The 15535-nt window shown below is 35.2% G+C and overlaps 1 protein-coding gene across 1 annotated transcript; it reads left to right on the forward strand.

The window, feature by feature from the left end:
* The first annotated feature begins 137 nt into the window (after window positions 1–137).
* LOC104738983 (myosin-7) lies at window positions 138–10463 on the forward strand. The gene is made up of 42 exons (XM_010459212.2): window positions 138–451; window positions 745–870; window positions 956–1099; window positions 1232–1377; window positions 1461–1617; window positions 1730–1788; window positions 1865–2024; window positions 2144–2293; window positions 2362–2498; window positions 2585–2731; window positions 2820–2921; window positions 3195–3252; window positions 3327–3428; window positions 3528–3565; window positions 3649–3775; window positions 3869–4039; window positions 4116–4247; window positions 4346–4455; window positions 4584–4644; window positions 4801–4978; window positions 5057–5262; window positions 5376–5495; window positions 5629–5727; window positions 5870–6082; window positions 6206–6358; window positions 6462–6611; window positions 6717–6812; window positions 6931–7070; window positions 7163–7277; window positions 7356–7376; window positions 7482–7559; window positions 7647–7817; window positions 8001–8150; window positions 8291–8467; window positions 8575–9000; window positions 9070–9140; window positions 9232–9331; window positions 9409–9465; window positions 9545–9601; window positions 9822–9902; window positions 9981–10057; window positions 10149–10463. Exons 1-42 carry the CDS (start codon window positions 449–451, stop codon window positions 10261–10263), a joined length of 5181 nt encoding a protein of 1726 aa, XP_010457514.2. The 5' UTR covers window positions 138–448; the 3' UTR covers window positions 10264–10463.
* The last annotated feature ends 5072 nt before the right edge of the window (window positions 10464–15535 follow it).

The raw sequence follows: 15535 nt of genomic DNA on the forward strand, positions 1-15535 counted from the left end.
AATTGGCCCATTTCCCATTAGGAAAACAATAAGCCCATTAATGACAAAGAAAGACGTTTCTACTCTGTTTCTATTTAAGATCCGTTGAAAATAAACCGGATCGGTTTAATGAGGAGGGTAATTTCGGAATGAGAAATATGTTTCATGATTCTTCTTCTCCGTTGGATTCCCAACGTCCGTGGGTGGGGTGGGAGGGAAGACGAAAAGAAGAAATAAACACGGAGAGAGAGAGAGAGAAGAATGAGTCTATTTTCCCAGATTATGTTCTGCTGATGAGACAACCTCTATGTTGGGAGGGAAAGAGGAATGTTCGTTGTCAATTTCGTTATGGATCCATGTTGTTAGTTAATTGGGATTTCAAAGTTTTCTGTGTTTGATGTTTCTCCTCCTGTTGGGTTGGGTTTTGTTGATGCCGAGATTGTTTTCTGACCAGATTCCGTCGTAAATTATGGTACGAGCTTTCTATTCTTTAAATCGCATTGCTGTTTCTTCAATAAAAATCACTCCTTTTTGGTGGTCCCTCTCTCTCTCTCTCTCTCTCTCTCTCTCTCTCTGTTGTGTGATGTCGATTTTAATGTCGTTTGATTTTAAATTTTGATTTAATAATAATGAAATTTTGAAGAGAGAAAGATTTTTTTTTTGTTTGTTTGAGAAATTCATTCGCTCTTTGTTGTTCAATTCGATTTTCATATTCTCGGAGTACCTGTTTCGATTTGTGTAGTTTATGATGTGGTTAATGCGCAGGCTGCTTCAGCCAAAGTAACTGTAGGGTCTCATGTCTGGGTGGAGGATTCAGATGATGCCTGGATTGATGGGGAAGTTGAAGAAGTTAACGCTGATGATATCACTGTTAACTGCTCGGGAAAGACGGTAAAAATTAGTATATAACTTGTTAGATAATGCTCCCCCCCTGAAAGTGAGAAAAAGGCACATTTCTGATGCATTTGTTTCTTAGGTTGTGGCAAAGGTAAATGCTGTCTACCCCAAGGACCCCGAGTTCCCTGAACTTGGGGTAGACGACATGACAAAGCTTGCATATTTGCATGAACCAGGAGTTCTTCTCAATCTTAAGTGCCGATATAATGCTAATGAAATATATGTAAGCTCCACCCTGCTATCTATACCAGTTTTTGCTTTCAAGGAAATTTTGATGTTTTACATTCACCATCACGTGATCTAAACATGTCTACACACAGTTTCTGCAAGCTAATATATTTCATGATGAATCCAGACGTACACAGGAAATATATTGATAGCTGTGAATCCTTTTAAGAGATTGCCCCACCTTTATGGAAGTGATACAATGAAACAGTATAAGGGTACAACATTTGGTGAGTTGAGTCCACATCCTTTTGCGGTTGCAGATTCTGCGTACAGGTAACTCTTCTGTTGTGTTACTATGGATGGTTGCACTTTTCATTGTTTTTGGGCCTTACAATCACCATTAATATAACATTTAGGAAAATGATCAACGAGGGAGTGAGTCAGGCTATCTTGGTGAGTGGGGAAAGCGGTGCTGGCAAGACAGAGAGCACGAAGATGCTCATGCGATATCTTGCATACATGGGCGGAAGAGCTGAGAGTGAAGGACGATCCGTGGAGCAGCAAGTTTTAGAGGTAATGAATTTCCTTAAATACAAGGCTACAATCTTGCAAAAGATAGACTAAGTGAGTTTCCTTCAGTAATATCTGGTCATACTTTCCTCTGACTGACGTTCCTGTTTTGCAGTCCAATCCAGTTTTGGAAGCGTTTGGCAATGCTAAAACCGTTAGAAACAATAATTCAAGGTGGAGGAGAGGGCGTCTCACATTTGTTGATTTTTCCATTTTGTGTACATCTACTTACACAAATTCCTTTTTGCAGTCGTTTTGGTAAATTTGTGGAGATTCAGTTTGATCATAGGGGAAGGATCTCGGGAGCTGCTATTAGGACATATTTGCTAGAGAGGTCGCGGGTTTGTCAAGTCTCTGACCCTGAAAGAAACTATCATTGCTTTTACATGCTTTGCGCTGCACCAGAACAGGTAAGCCCTGATATCTACTAAGGCGGTGTTAGCTCGAAATCTTGGAGATCCTATATGTCCCATGCTGGACCTTACATGAGATTCGTGTTGACTAAACAGTGTTTTTCATGAGGTTTCAGGAAACTGAGAGGTACAAGTTAGGAAAACCAAGCACATTTCGCTATCTAAATCAGTCTAATTGTTATGCATTGGATGGGCTTGATGACTCCAAGGAATACATAGCTTCAAGGAAAGCTATGGACGTTGTTGGGATCAATTCGGAAGATCAGGTACTTTATTTTAGTCACTTTACATGCCGAGTCATGGGAACAACTCTTCTTACATTCTACTACCATAGGATGCAATCTTCCGAGTAGTGGCTGCAATCCTTCATCTAGGGAACATCGAGTTTGCAAAGGGTGAAGAATCAGAAGCTTCAGAACCGAAGGACGAGAAATCACGGTTCCATCTAAAAGTGGCAGCAGAACTTTTCATGTAAATGCTTCTTTACTCTGTCTTCTCTCAGATTAACTGTTTTATGGTCAGCCAGAATTAGAGCCTCGACTTTCTCTTTGTTGCAGGTGTGATGAGAAAGCTTTAGAAGATTCCTTGTGCAAAAGGGTCATGGTGACTCGTGATGAAAGTATTACAAAGTCGCTTGATCCTGATAGTGCAGCTCTAGGAAGAGATGCACTAGCCAAGATTGTCTATTCTAAATTGTTCGATTGGTAGGTTTACTATAACTGAACGTTTCTTTAAGGATTTATTATATTCTTGGGGTTTCTATGTAAGAGATTTTAATTTTAATTCGTACAGGCTCGTGACCAAGATCAATAATTCCATCGGCCAAGATCCAAGTTCAAAACATATTATAGGTGTTCTGGATATTTATGGATTCGAGAGTTTCAAGACAAACAGGTGCTTAACCGGTATGCTTTTGTTTTCACTGACATGTTAAATCTCTGGAACTGATAATTGAATTCTTACATTGCTTTCTACATGTATGCTCTCTGTTTTAGAGCTGATGGTTTGTTATATTTCAGTTGCTTAGCTAAGAGCTTTCTTGTGATTTGGAACAATATAGTTATTCTGGCTATTGACTGTTCCTTGCAGTTCTGTGGTTTGCCTGTTTGATTATAAATATTTTGTTAATTCCAACATAGTCTTCTCATTTTCACGAACAATTTGCAGTTTCGAACAGTTTTGTATAAATTTGACAAACGAGAAGCTGCAACAACATTTCAACCAGGTTTGAGACTTACCCTAGATTGATCTGTTTCTCGGCTGACCAAATATTTATACATACCTTCCTCTTCTCTACAGCATGTGTTCAAGATGGAGCAAGAAGAATATACTAAAGAAGAGATTGACTGGAGTTACATAGAGTTTATTGATAATCAGGATGTCCTTGATCTTATTGAAAAGGTTAGGAGCACACAATTTACAATGTTGGAACTTATGTTCATCATTCCTAGTGTTAATATATTGGGTTTGAGTATCTGGTGTGTGGTTTTCTCATGTCAGAAACCTGGTGGTATCATTGCCCTTCTAGACGAGGCTTGGTAATGTTAAAAGGTCATGTTTGTTCCTTGCTTCTCTCTTTTGTCTTCATAAAAAATAATTGGGATTCTGCTTGCCTCTACAGCATGTTTCCAAGATCAACACATGATACATTCTCTCAAAAGTTGTACCAGACTTTTAAAGACCACAAACGTTTTGGGAAGCCAAAATTGGCTCAAACAGACTTTACAATTTGCCACTATGCTGGTGATGTTAGTGATCATCACAACCCGAACTGCTTGCTGTAATGCTTGTCTTGATGTAAATTATCTTGGTCCAATGACTGTATTCTTGTTTCATTCCAGGTCACTTATCAGACAGAACTGTTTTTGGACAAGAACAAAGATTATGTTGTTGGAGAACATCAAGCTCTCCTGAGCTCTTCAGACTGTACTTTTGTATCATCGTTGTTTCCACCATTGCCTGAGGAATCCTCCAAAACATCAAAGTTCTCATCAATAGGTTCTCAGTTTAAGGTCTGAACTAATGTTAAGTTACACTCGATTCTGCTTATAATCTGTACTTTGGTTCTCACCACGTACTAAAATACAGCAACAACTGCAATCTTTGCTCGAGAGTTTGAGCACCACGGAGCCACACTACATACGATGTGTTAAACCAAATAACCTTCTTAAGCCAGAAATATTTGAGAACATTAATATTTTGCATCAACTTAGGTGTGGGGTAAGCTTTTAATGTTTCAGAGAACCTTTGAATTTTGCAACTGTATCAAATTATTAAGCTTTCTTATGATGTGTGGAACTTCCTGTATCTGATCTCAGGGAGTCATGGAAGCCATTAGGATTAGTTGCGCTGGATATCCTACTAGAAAGCCTTTCAACGAGTTTTTGACCCGGTTCAAAATTTTATATCCAGAGACTACAAAGAGCAGGTAGCTTAACCAATACTTAATTCCTGTAATTAGTCTTACATTTTATCATATTCTCGTAGTTTATTTTTATAAGAGACTTGGTATTAGCATCACTTAACAACTTTTTGGTTCTGGATTTATGTTAAAAGCTATGATGAAATTGACGCTTGCAAAAAGCTACTAGCAAAAGTGGACCTCAAAGGTTTTCAGGTGCAGTTTCATAATCTCACCTCAGCTTTATAGTGTGTAGCTTGTTTTGCGATTACTAAAACACAAGATAAGGGGACTGGATGCATTCTAGCTTTATGTGTCGGCTTATATATCACTCGATATGTAATCCTCACTAATAATTTTCTTGCATCATAGATTGGGAAGACAAAGATGTTTCTTAGGGCAGGTCAAATGGCAGAACTGGATGCTCACCGAGCTGAAGTTCTTGGTCATTCAGCACGGGTTATACAGAGAAAAGTCCTTACTTATCAATCTCGCAAGAAGTTTCTGTTGTTGCAGACCGTTTCAACAGAAATTCAAGCCTTATGTAGAGGTAATATATGTTGTATGCATTTGTTGGCTTCGAAAAATGTTATCAGGCTTTCTTATTCCCTCCCCAAACTAAATTTAGGACAAGTCGCACGTGTTTGGTTTGAGACCATGCGAAGAGAAGCTGCTTCTCTGAGGATACAAAAGCAGGCACGGACTTATATTTGCCAGAATGCCTATAAAAGCCTGTGCACGTCTGCTTGTTTAGTTCAGACAGGGATGCGAGCAAAAGCTTCCCGTGTTGAACTTCAGTTTAGGAAGAAGAGAAGAGCGACAATCATTATTCAAGCAAGTTTCAGCTCACCTATTGATGAAATTGTTTCTCCTTTAGCCTATTTTATACCTATCACATACATCTACTTGTTTGAATATTGATGACATGCAACCTACTGGTTACACAGAGTCAAATCAGAAGATGTTTGTGTCATCAGCATTATGTGAGAACGAAGAAAGCAGCTATTACTACTCAGTGCAGCTGGAGAGTGAAAGTTGCACGCCGAGAATTGCGAAATCTAAAAATGGTAATCTTAACTTCTTTTCTTATAAGGTCTTCTGTGGAGAATGTATAAATCTGTTCTCTCTAGTGTCAATTTTTTATTACCAATTCAGTAGATAATATATAAGCAGAGATTTTCTTATTATTTACTTCTTCAGGCTGCTAAAGAAACAGGAGCACTTCAGGATGCTAAGACTAAGCTGGAAAATCAAGTGGAAGAACTCACTTCAAACTTGGAGCTTGAGAAACAGATGAGGGTACACATCATTTCATCAATGATATTATGCTGGACACAGTACCTGTGACGCAAAATCTTTGATTTTTTGAAGAATTGTTCATTGTAAAATTGGATCATTTTGTTGGTTCTGTATGAGGCATCTGATCAGTGTACTTGTGCAGATGAAGATCGAGGAAGCCAAATCTCAAGAAATCGAAGCATTGCAGTCCGCTTTAACAGATATAAAACTTCAGCTCAAGGAAACTCAAGAAACCAAAAGTATGGAGATCTCAGACTTGCAGTCCGCTTTGCAAGACATGCAACTTGAGATTGAAGAACTCTCTAAGGGACTTGAGATGAGTAACGAGCTTGCTGCTGAGAATGAACAGCTTAAGGTTAGTCATAAAACTCTGTCTGAATTTTTTACTCCTCGGTAAGCAGTGTCTATGTTTAAACATCATGTTTATGATTTTACGTGTATCTTCGTCGTTGTTTGTCTTATCCTCTTTCCATAAAAGGAGTCGGTGAGTTCGCTGCATAATAAAATTGATGAATCCGAGAGAAAATATGAAGAAATAAGTAAGCTAAGTGAAGAGCGGATAAAAGAAGAAGTTCCTGTAATTGATCAGTCCTCGATCATCACACTTGAAGCTGAAAATCAACAGCTGAAGGTAGGATTTTTCTAGATACTGATTTTGATACACAATTTGAGGTTCATACTTTCGAGTTTTCCTCTGGATAATATATATCTGATCAAGCATAACATATTCTTAGGCGTTGGTAAGTTCCTTGGAGGAGAAAATCGATGCATTAGACAGAAAACATGACGAAACAAGCTCAAATATCACAGAGCAGTTGAAGGAGAATGTCTCATCTGATTACGAGACAGTGAGCAATCTTGCAGCTGAGAATGAGCGGCTCAAGGTAATCTTTCTACAGACGTAGGACGACCAAAGAAAACCAAATTGATCAACTAAGTGTTTTCAGTTTATTAGTCCCATTGAACTGATGAATGGAACCACTTCTTAGGCACTTGTAGGTTCATTAGAGAAGAAAGTCAATGAAAGAGGGAACAATTCTACAAAGGAGAGTTTGACAGAGGATGCTTCAATTGATGATGAGAGGGTAAAAAAACTTGCTGATGAAAACAAAGACCTGAATTAGACCATAGATAAAGCATTTCTCTGTTAACTATGTGGATTTTGTCTCCATCGCTAACTTGATTCTGATAATTTTTCATCAGGATCTGGTACGTTCCTTGGAAAAGAAAATAGATGAAACAGAAAAGAAGTACGAAGAAGCAAGTAGACTTTGTGAAGAGAGGCTGAAACAAGTTTTAGACTCAGAGACAAAGCTAATTGAGTTGAAGACATCAATGCAAAGGTTTGACGTCCTTTCTTCTCCAAAATTTTAATTTTTATATCTTTTAGTTAGTACATATGAAGTAGTTACTTGATTATTGTTCTCTTAATTAGGCTTGAGGAAAAGGTATCTGACATGGAATCAGAAGAACAAATTCGCCGGCAGCAAGCGCTGGTTAATCCTGCTTCCCGGAAAATGTCTCCCCAGGTGTCATTTACAGGACCACCGGTAAATTTACAATTTCTCATACTTCCGTGTAAACCTTTTTGAAGAAAAGATTTGACTTATTTCCTTTACGTCTTTCAGCCTGTGGAGAATGGACATAATGTAAGTGATGAACTAGATAAACTGATCTGTGATAGACTTACATCTTGCACGTTCACTTCTTTATAAACAGAATTTCTTTGATGGATATTGTTTGCATTCTTACAGGAACCAATTGCTCCTATACCGTCAAAAAATTTTGGGACAGAATCTTTTAGACGATCTCGAATTGAACGACAACCCCATGTATGTGCCTAACGAAAACATTACCCTAATTAATAGTTTCATACTTCTTTTCACTGGTTTATTGGTTGTCATATTTCTATGCTGCAGGAATTTGTTGATGTTCTTCTCAAATGTGTATCCAAAAACGTTGGTTTTAGTCATGGAAAGCCTGTTGCAGCTCTTACAATATATAAATGTCTTATACACTGGAAGATGTTTGAAGCAGAAAAAACAAGTATCTTTGATCGAATTGTTCCTATTTTTGGTTCTGCAATAGAGGTAACCTGAGAAGTTAGGAAGTTTACTTGTTTTGTATTACTTACGGTCATTAGTCAGAGACCATTGGATATGCGGCTTGACAAGCATGCATATCCATGGCTCAGATAAGATGACAAAAAAAAAATGCTCTGACTTGTATTGTATTAGATAGAACTTAACAAAATCCTCCGCTTATTTATGCAGAATCAGGAGGACGACAATCATTTGGCTTATTGGCTAACAAACACATCAACACTCTTATTCTTGCTTCAAAGAAGCATAAGACAGAGCTCAACTGGCTCAAGTCCAACAAAACCTCCTCATCCAACTTCATTTTTTGGAAGGATGACACAGGTAACAAGGAAACGGAAACGAAATTATTTTCTTGATGTCCATGTAGCTTGACTTATCAAGCTCTGAACTCTTATCATTATTCCTGAATCCTCCATATCGCGCAAAATTTATGTAAGTTACTACAAATGTGACTGTTTTAGGGTTTTCGTTCAAGCTCTTCCCCGAATCTTGCAACCGATGTGGTGCAGCAAGTAGATGCTAGATATCCTGCTTTACTTTTCAAACAGCAGCTTACGGCCTATGTTGAAACAATGTATGGAATAATCCGAGAGAATGTTAAGAGAGAAGTAACTTCACTGCTTTCTTCCTGCATCCAGGTATACCTTTGGTCACCAGACCAATAAACTAATAGTTTGAGAATCTATTAGCTTCGAAGATAGGATTGTTTCATATAAATATAAATGACTCTCTTCTCATGATTCAGAGTCTGAAGGATTCATCATCTAAATCCTCTGTTGTGAATTCACCATCAAAGTCATCTGAAGAGCATTCACCGACTAAGCCATCTGAAGAGCATCTCCCTGCTAAGTCATCTGAAGAGAATTCACCAAAGAAGTCATCTGAAGAGGATTCACCAAAGAAGTCATCTGAAGAGAATTCACCCACTAAGTCATCTGAGGAAAATTCGCCGAAGAAGTCATCTGAAGAGAATTCACCAAAGAAGTCATCTGTAGAGAATTCACCAAAGATGTCAGTGGGAGATAAGTCACCAAAAAAGTTATCTGATGAGATATCACCATCTATAGAGGGGCAAGCAGTGAAGTCGTCTGTAGAGAATTCACCAGCAAGCTCTTGGCAAAGCATTATTGGGTTTTTGAACTACAATCTCTTCACATGGAAGAAAAACTACGTAAGAATATTTGTATATGTAAGCTTCATATAACTGCTTAATTTGCCTACAAAAAAGGTTCTCTTTCAGGTTCCTCTGTTTTTCGTTCAGAAGATCTTCAGCCAAACTTTCCAATACATCAATGTTCAACTCTTCAACAGGTCATTGTTTCTATCCCTTCATCACCTTTCACTTGGATAAAGCAACTTACAGTCGACGTATTAAACTAGAGATATTATCTGAACCATGCAGTCTTCTCCTTGAACGAGAATACTGCACAGTCAACATGGGCAAAGAAGTGAAGGCAGGATTAGATGAACTAGAGTCATGGTGCAGCCAAGCGACTGAAGAGGTATAAAGTTGCCTGAAAAAAGTTGTAGTAACCAAACATTTTTAGGGCATGATTTCACTTGCTACTCTTGAATGCAGTTCGTAGGATCTTCTTGGGATGAAATGAAACACACAAGACAAGCCGTCTTGCTCCTGGTTTATTTCTTTTCTTGACAGTGTACGACTCTCCCTCTTCTTTTCTCGTTCCTGAATGTTCATGTGCTTTTTCTTTCAGATTACAGAACTGAAGTCCACAATTACATACGATGATCTTACAACCAACCTTTGCTCGGTAAGTCTCTGCTTCTCTGATGTCACAATTCCATTAAAGAGTAGCAGAACAACTAGACATCACAAATGACAGGTTTCAGAATCAAACTGTGCAAAGATATGTATCTATTTAGACTGAGGAATGCATGGAGGACTTTAGTCTAGAACCTAAATCCGTTGTAGCCTTCTGTTATCTCTATTAGGCTTAATTAACCTTCTTCCAATATGTCTCCGTTTGTCAGGTTCTTAGTACTGAGCAATTGTATAGAATATGTACTCTCCGCAAGGACAAAGACAACGGCGATCATAACCTATCACAAGAGGTAACATTGCTCTGAGCTCTGACAAACCAAAAAGAAAATAAAGACACTCTCTATTAAAATATTCTATTTCGGTTTCAGGTGATTTCCAACTTAAAACTTCAAACGACAAATGAAGATGAAGATAGCCGTTCCTTCTTGCTAGACGACGATTCCAGGTACTGACTAAAATCATTTACAAAAATTATTCAGACATCTTGAGCTTATATACGCTCATAAGTAATTCCACCGTTTGTGTGAACACAACAGCATCCCTTTTGAAACCGATGAGATCTCGAGCTGCATGCAAGAAAGGGACTTTGCGAATGCAAAATCAGCTTCTGAGCTCGCTGATAACCCCAACTTCCACTTTCTTAAGGATTGAGAAACTGTTTATTCAGCCTTGGTAGTATAATATCGGTTTTGGCTTTGCGTTTGTAGAGATCTCCATAGCTTTCTTTTCGTACGCCTCGCTCTATTCTTTTGATTTTTTCAGGCTCCTTACTTGTGAGACAAGAAACCCTATTTTAACAGTGTAATACAAATTTTGATTTATATACGACGGCCCAGATCGGGATTCGAATTGCCACGTCACTCGGTCAACAAAAACCAGAATGGTTACGAACAAGGCTTGGTTGGTAACAAACCGGTTTGTCTTTGGTCAAAATTTACGCATATACAACATGAGATTGATACATGAACATAGATATTTTCTTTCTTTTTGTTAGTTATGTCAACTTCTTGGGTAAAACTTCAAAAGTATGATACTGGAGAATTTTAAATAAAGAAACCGTGACGATGGACAACCACGCATAAACCCTATTTAAAAACTTTACAGACAACTGCAGAAGCAAAAAGAACAACGTATAATAATAATTAATAGCAATAATTGAGCCATATTAGTACTAGTATTAAAATAGGTTTGACATATAAATAAGGGGTGAAAAAGAAAGATGATAAAATTTGAGGGAAAATGCAATGTACATCTGCAAGAATCTTGGGAGACGGCTTAAATTTTACCCGTTTTTCTAAGCATTTAATTCCATCGCAATTAAAGTTTTAACAAACAACTTCTCTTTGCTATAATTAGCTACTAACATCCATGTTGTATATAAATAGTATTATTAGTTGGTAGTAATTTAAAATAATTCTGCTCATATCATAGTCATACCAATACAATATAGAGAAAAACTTCACTCTCGTACGTTGATTATTAAAAAAAAGTAAGCCAGTAAATTACTTCGAAAATATATTGTAAAAACGGGGGAAATTTATATTCTTTGTTTTCATAATGAGTATATAGAACATTTTTTCGTTAAACAAAAAAATCATTCACTCCATAATCAATTCAATCGGCGCTACAGCTTATTTAGTGCAAAATAATAATGAAAATAACATTCTCCTTCTTTCTCTAATACAACTCGTCGAGTTGACTAATTTTTAGCAGATCTCTATTATACACTTCTTTCGAATACGAATATAGGAAAAGATTCATAAAGAAAGAATATATATACTAGTAATTCATATTTTGGAATTAAAAAAGAAACTCGTGACTACATAAAATAACCCAAAAGCCAAATTACTAAGAAAAGTACAATATATTTATCATATATTGTTATTTCTTTTGTTAACAATTATTAATCACATTGATTTGTTAGCTACCACATGCCGCTTATTATGTGTGACACGATACATGACGCTTGAAAATCAAACCAAACTATTCCCCTTGATACATACATTAGTAGTCCTTTTCTATATATATCAGAACATTAATACTGTAAAATACAGATCACAAATATTAGAAGATTAAATCTAGATGAATTGATTTGGACTAAAAACTGTTCTGGAAAACCAATGTAAATAGGAATAAGTATCAGCAAATATGAATAACATATATGTAACATATGTTTAAAACCAATTTAAATATTCCAACCAAAAGAGTAACAGCAAAGTATGAATAAGATCATCAGAAAATATCGACAAGAAAAATCATCAGAAAATATACAGATCGTATAGTTATAAGGGGGTTGACCAGTAAAAAATAGTTCACCCTAATGGTCGAGAAGACACCTGAGGCTGATGATGGTATAAATTAAATCAGAAAAAAAACATGTGAGATCACATGGATTTCCCATCTTTCACTATCTCAAACTCTTTTTTAAGGGAACCATTTGACTCCAATCATTCATTATATTTCCATACCCTTACAGTTATTACAGTTATGGAGTTAGTTGCATCTCTATCTTCTTCTTCTTCTTTTTTTTTCCCTCTATTTATATTTTAGTATTCCATGTTGTGCCACAGATTTTTCCCAACAAAAAAAAAATTATGGTATATCTTTCTCAAGATTATATTTTACATATAATCCATATAGTATTGTTTTGAGATTTCTATCATGTGTAATCATTGATGATGTCTTCCATGATAAAATTATGCCGGTTCTTTCGCACCTCCAAGAACCTATGATGTGCTTCCGAAAATCTTCTCGTAATCCATTGTATTCTCTCTTAACGTCTTCTTTGTTATAACTGTTGGAATAGTGTGATACATAACTAAGAATGTTAAAATGTACTTGCCCTAGACTGATCCGCTATGGTTGGGTTAAAGTTGGAGAGTTTTTTTTGGCATGTTAAGTTTATTAGAAGTCAAACGGGAAATTAAATGGAAATGAGAGTTTGATCATATCCTTTAGATTTACTGCAAATCTCATCTCATTTCTGAAAATTTCTGAGTGAAAACAAATACTATATAGTTTGGTTTTTATTTTTTAAATGAGTTTATGTGATAAGTAATACGAGTATAGCTAGCACCGAGTCACCGACCCCTAGTGTTGAGTATCAACATCGCATGTTTTGTTTTTTTTCTTTCTAAATGGCTTCAATTATATTACTATGCGTTAGTCAAACACGCAGTAATCCACATAAAACAATTAGGAGAAAATAATTGTTCGTATATTTTTCAAGATATGCTATTCATCTATAAAAAAAATTTACAGGCAATAACAAAAAAAAAAAGCAAAAAACAAAATTGAGGCGGCATAAAATTAGGTAGGCTTTTATGCTAGACTTAAAATTGTAACATGGGATTTTGGGTCCCTAATATTTTTTTTGTTTAAATGAAGTCACATGATTAAGACCGATCGAATCTGGTTAATGTCAATAAAGAAAATACAGTATGAGTTTATATAGTATAAATTAATAAATATATGCAACAAAAAAAAGGTATTTCGGAAATTCCATTTTACTAGTTTAGCAATAATTTGTCCCTTTCTCTCGTAATATATGATAAAATATGTATTTTTTTTTTTGCTTTGCGAGATTCTCTGGCAATAATTACACTTATTGGACGAAAAGAGTTGGTATTCAGTAAACTAAAATATAAATATTATTCTTTTTATCATACCAAATAATTTTTCAGATGTTAGAAATGATTGGCATTACATATATACCCACCAAAAGATTTGACCAAAATTTGGCTGATAGTGTCGCATATTTGATGATTATGTTATGTCAGTTTATTTTTTATTGAGTCCACTTATGGTCTTCATTTATGGGTAGCAAATATGGGTTGGTTTTGCTAATGGTCAAATGAGAGATCACAAAGTCAAATGATTATTTTTTTTAAAGATAATTTTCTGATTAGTTAGCACAAAAAGAGTTTACTATTTCATTCCCCATGTTTCCATGTGATGATATACACAAAGTCACAAACTATGCCTTCCCAATTGTATTCGCCATAGATATTATTTCTCTTTAATATTATTTTTATTTCGAGAATATAAAAGCAAAATCCAATATTCTCTCCCTCGAGAAGATTTTTTTGTCCGCTTATTTGGAACTGGAAAATTTAGTTAATGAATTTAAAATTTTTATAATCCAATAAATTTCCAATCATAATGAAAATAACAACTTTGTCTTGGAGAAAAATTTATCTTTCTATTAATTAATTACTAATTAGATACGGACTTTTAGAAAGAAAAAAAACTAGAGAAAAAGAAAGAATATATAACTGTACTAAAATAAAAATTAAAAAAGAAATATAGACACTACAGTAAGATATTGGTATGCATGTAGTATTATCAACGTATATATACAATCCATACATAGTAACATAAATGGGCGAATAGCACGTATGATGTATGCACATAAATCAAAACAGTGCACTGAACATTATAACTAATTTAAACCAACATACCGTAAGAATACTTAAATATGTGTAATCGGTGCATTAATGTTAACTCTCGAGGTTTCTAGGAAATGAGACTACACCACTACCCAAGTCTTGGAATATGGTAAATGTAATCAATTCCCAAAGTCTTTTTAGTTTTCACTTCTCACTTTGTGATCTCTCAATCAACGAGAATGGAACACGCCTTCAATTTCGATTCTCTATATGCCTATATCTATGCATCAAATTAACCAAAAGATAGTGTGTATTCCAAGAAATGCTCAGCAACTACCATTATCCACAATTCCACATGTGAACTTATTTAACTTGATGAAACTTACATGATGAGTACATCTGTACATATAAATAATGATTTGACTATATATTATGAGTAGTAAGAAATTTTAAACTCAAAAGGTATTCTACCATTCATATTAGGGACTACAAAGTACAAATCATAAAACATGATATTCTAACATGTGGATTATATACGATTAAACATATTTGTACGTTAGATTTCATGAATCAGTCTAACATGTAGATTATATACGATTATACATAGTATTACGAGATAGTAACAACTTACAAGGATATGTATGCGATTTTTTGGGTTAAGTACTTAAATAATAAAATGTGGTTTTCAATATGTTGAGTAACGATTTTGTTTCCTTTTACGGTTTTGAATTACGATATTATATTTTGGTAAACGAGTTGTGATATATTCTACATAAATGGTCGGTGAAACTAAAGGGTAAGAACTTCAGAATATCCTCGAGAACTTCTATTCAATTGAGTTTCATATTATCCGATTATGTATGGAAATTAAAGTTAAATACGCAAAATTCTCTGTCAACGCAAGCGCATGTTGGTTCTCCTCTAGATTGGTGCATTTTGTTCTACACCTTTTTCCGCTCATACTTAAGTGCATATTCTTTTTCTTTTAAAAAGGGTAAAGTTTAGAATAATATCAACATATAATTTATTTCTTCAATATGCATATGAGGTATGAATTCATAGATGACAAATAGCATCGGTAGTTTTATTGAAATAAAATATTTTACTTCTCATTAAATAGTCATTAATTAGAAATTAGAATCCGAAGTTTGAGCAAATGGGAGTTTTGAGCAATCACATCCTGTTTTTAGTTACTAAAACTACTGTCTTTCGATGAAAAAGTTGTTAATTATTTATCCGTTTCTATATCAGTTCAATATGTTCGAAGTTCGAACGTTCATGTATGTTGCTTATTCCAATAAGTTTGTACATGTAATTTGGAAATATGCAACATCCCAATGAATGTCTTAACAACCAAACTATATACTATAAATATAGATAGGTTCATTGAATCTTGATAACAGTTTATCACCACTCAGAAGAAAAATACAAATATTTATAAGTATAAATCTATTTAAAACTTAAGATTCTTTTCGCATGTATGTTGCTATGAAGGTCTTATATAAGAAACTGGTGTAACTGCTTGTATTATTCAT

The sequence above is a fragment of the Camelina sativa genome, chromosome 14, assembly GCF_030686135.1.
Source record: "Camelina sativa cultivar CO46 ecotype springtype chromosome 14, ASM3068613v1".
NCBI classification, from domain to species: domain Eukaryota; kingdom Viridiplantae; phylum Streptophyta; class Magnoliopsida; order Brassicales; family Brassicaceae; genus Camelina; species Camelina sativa.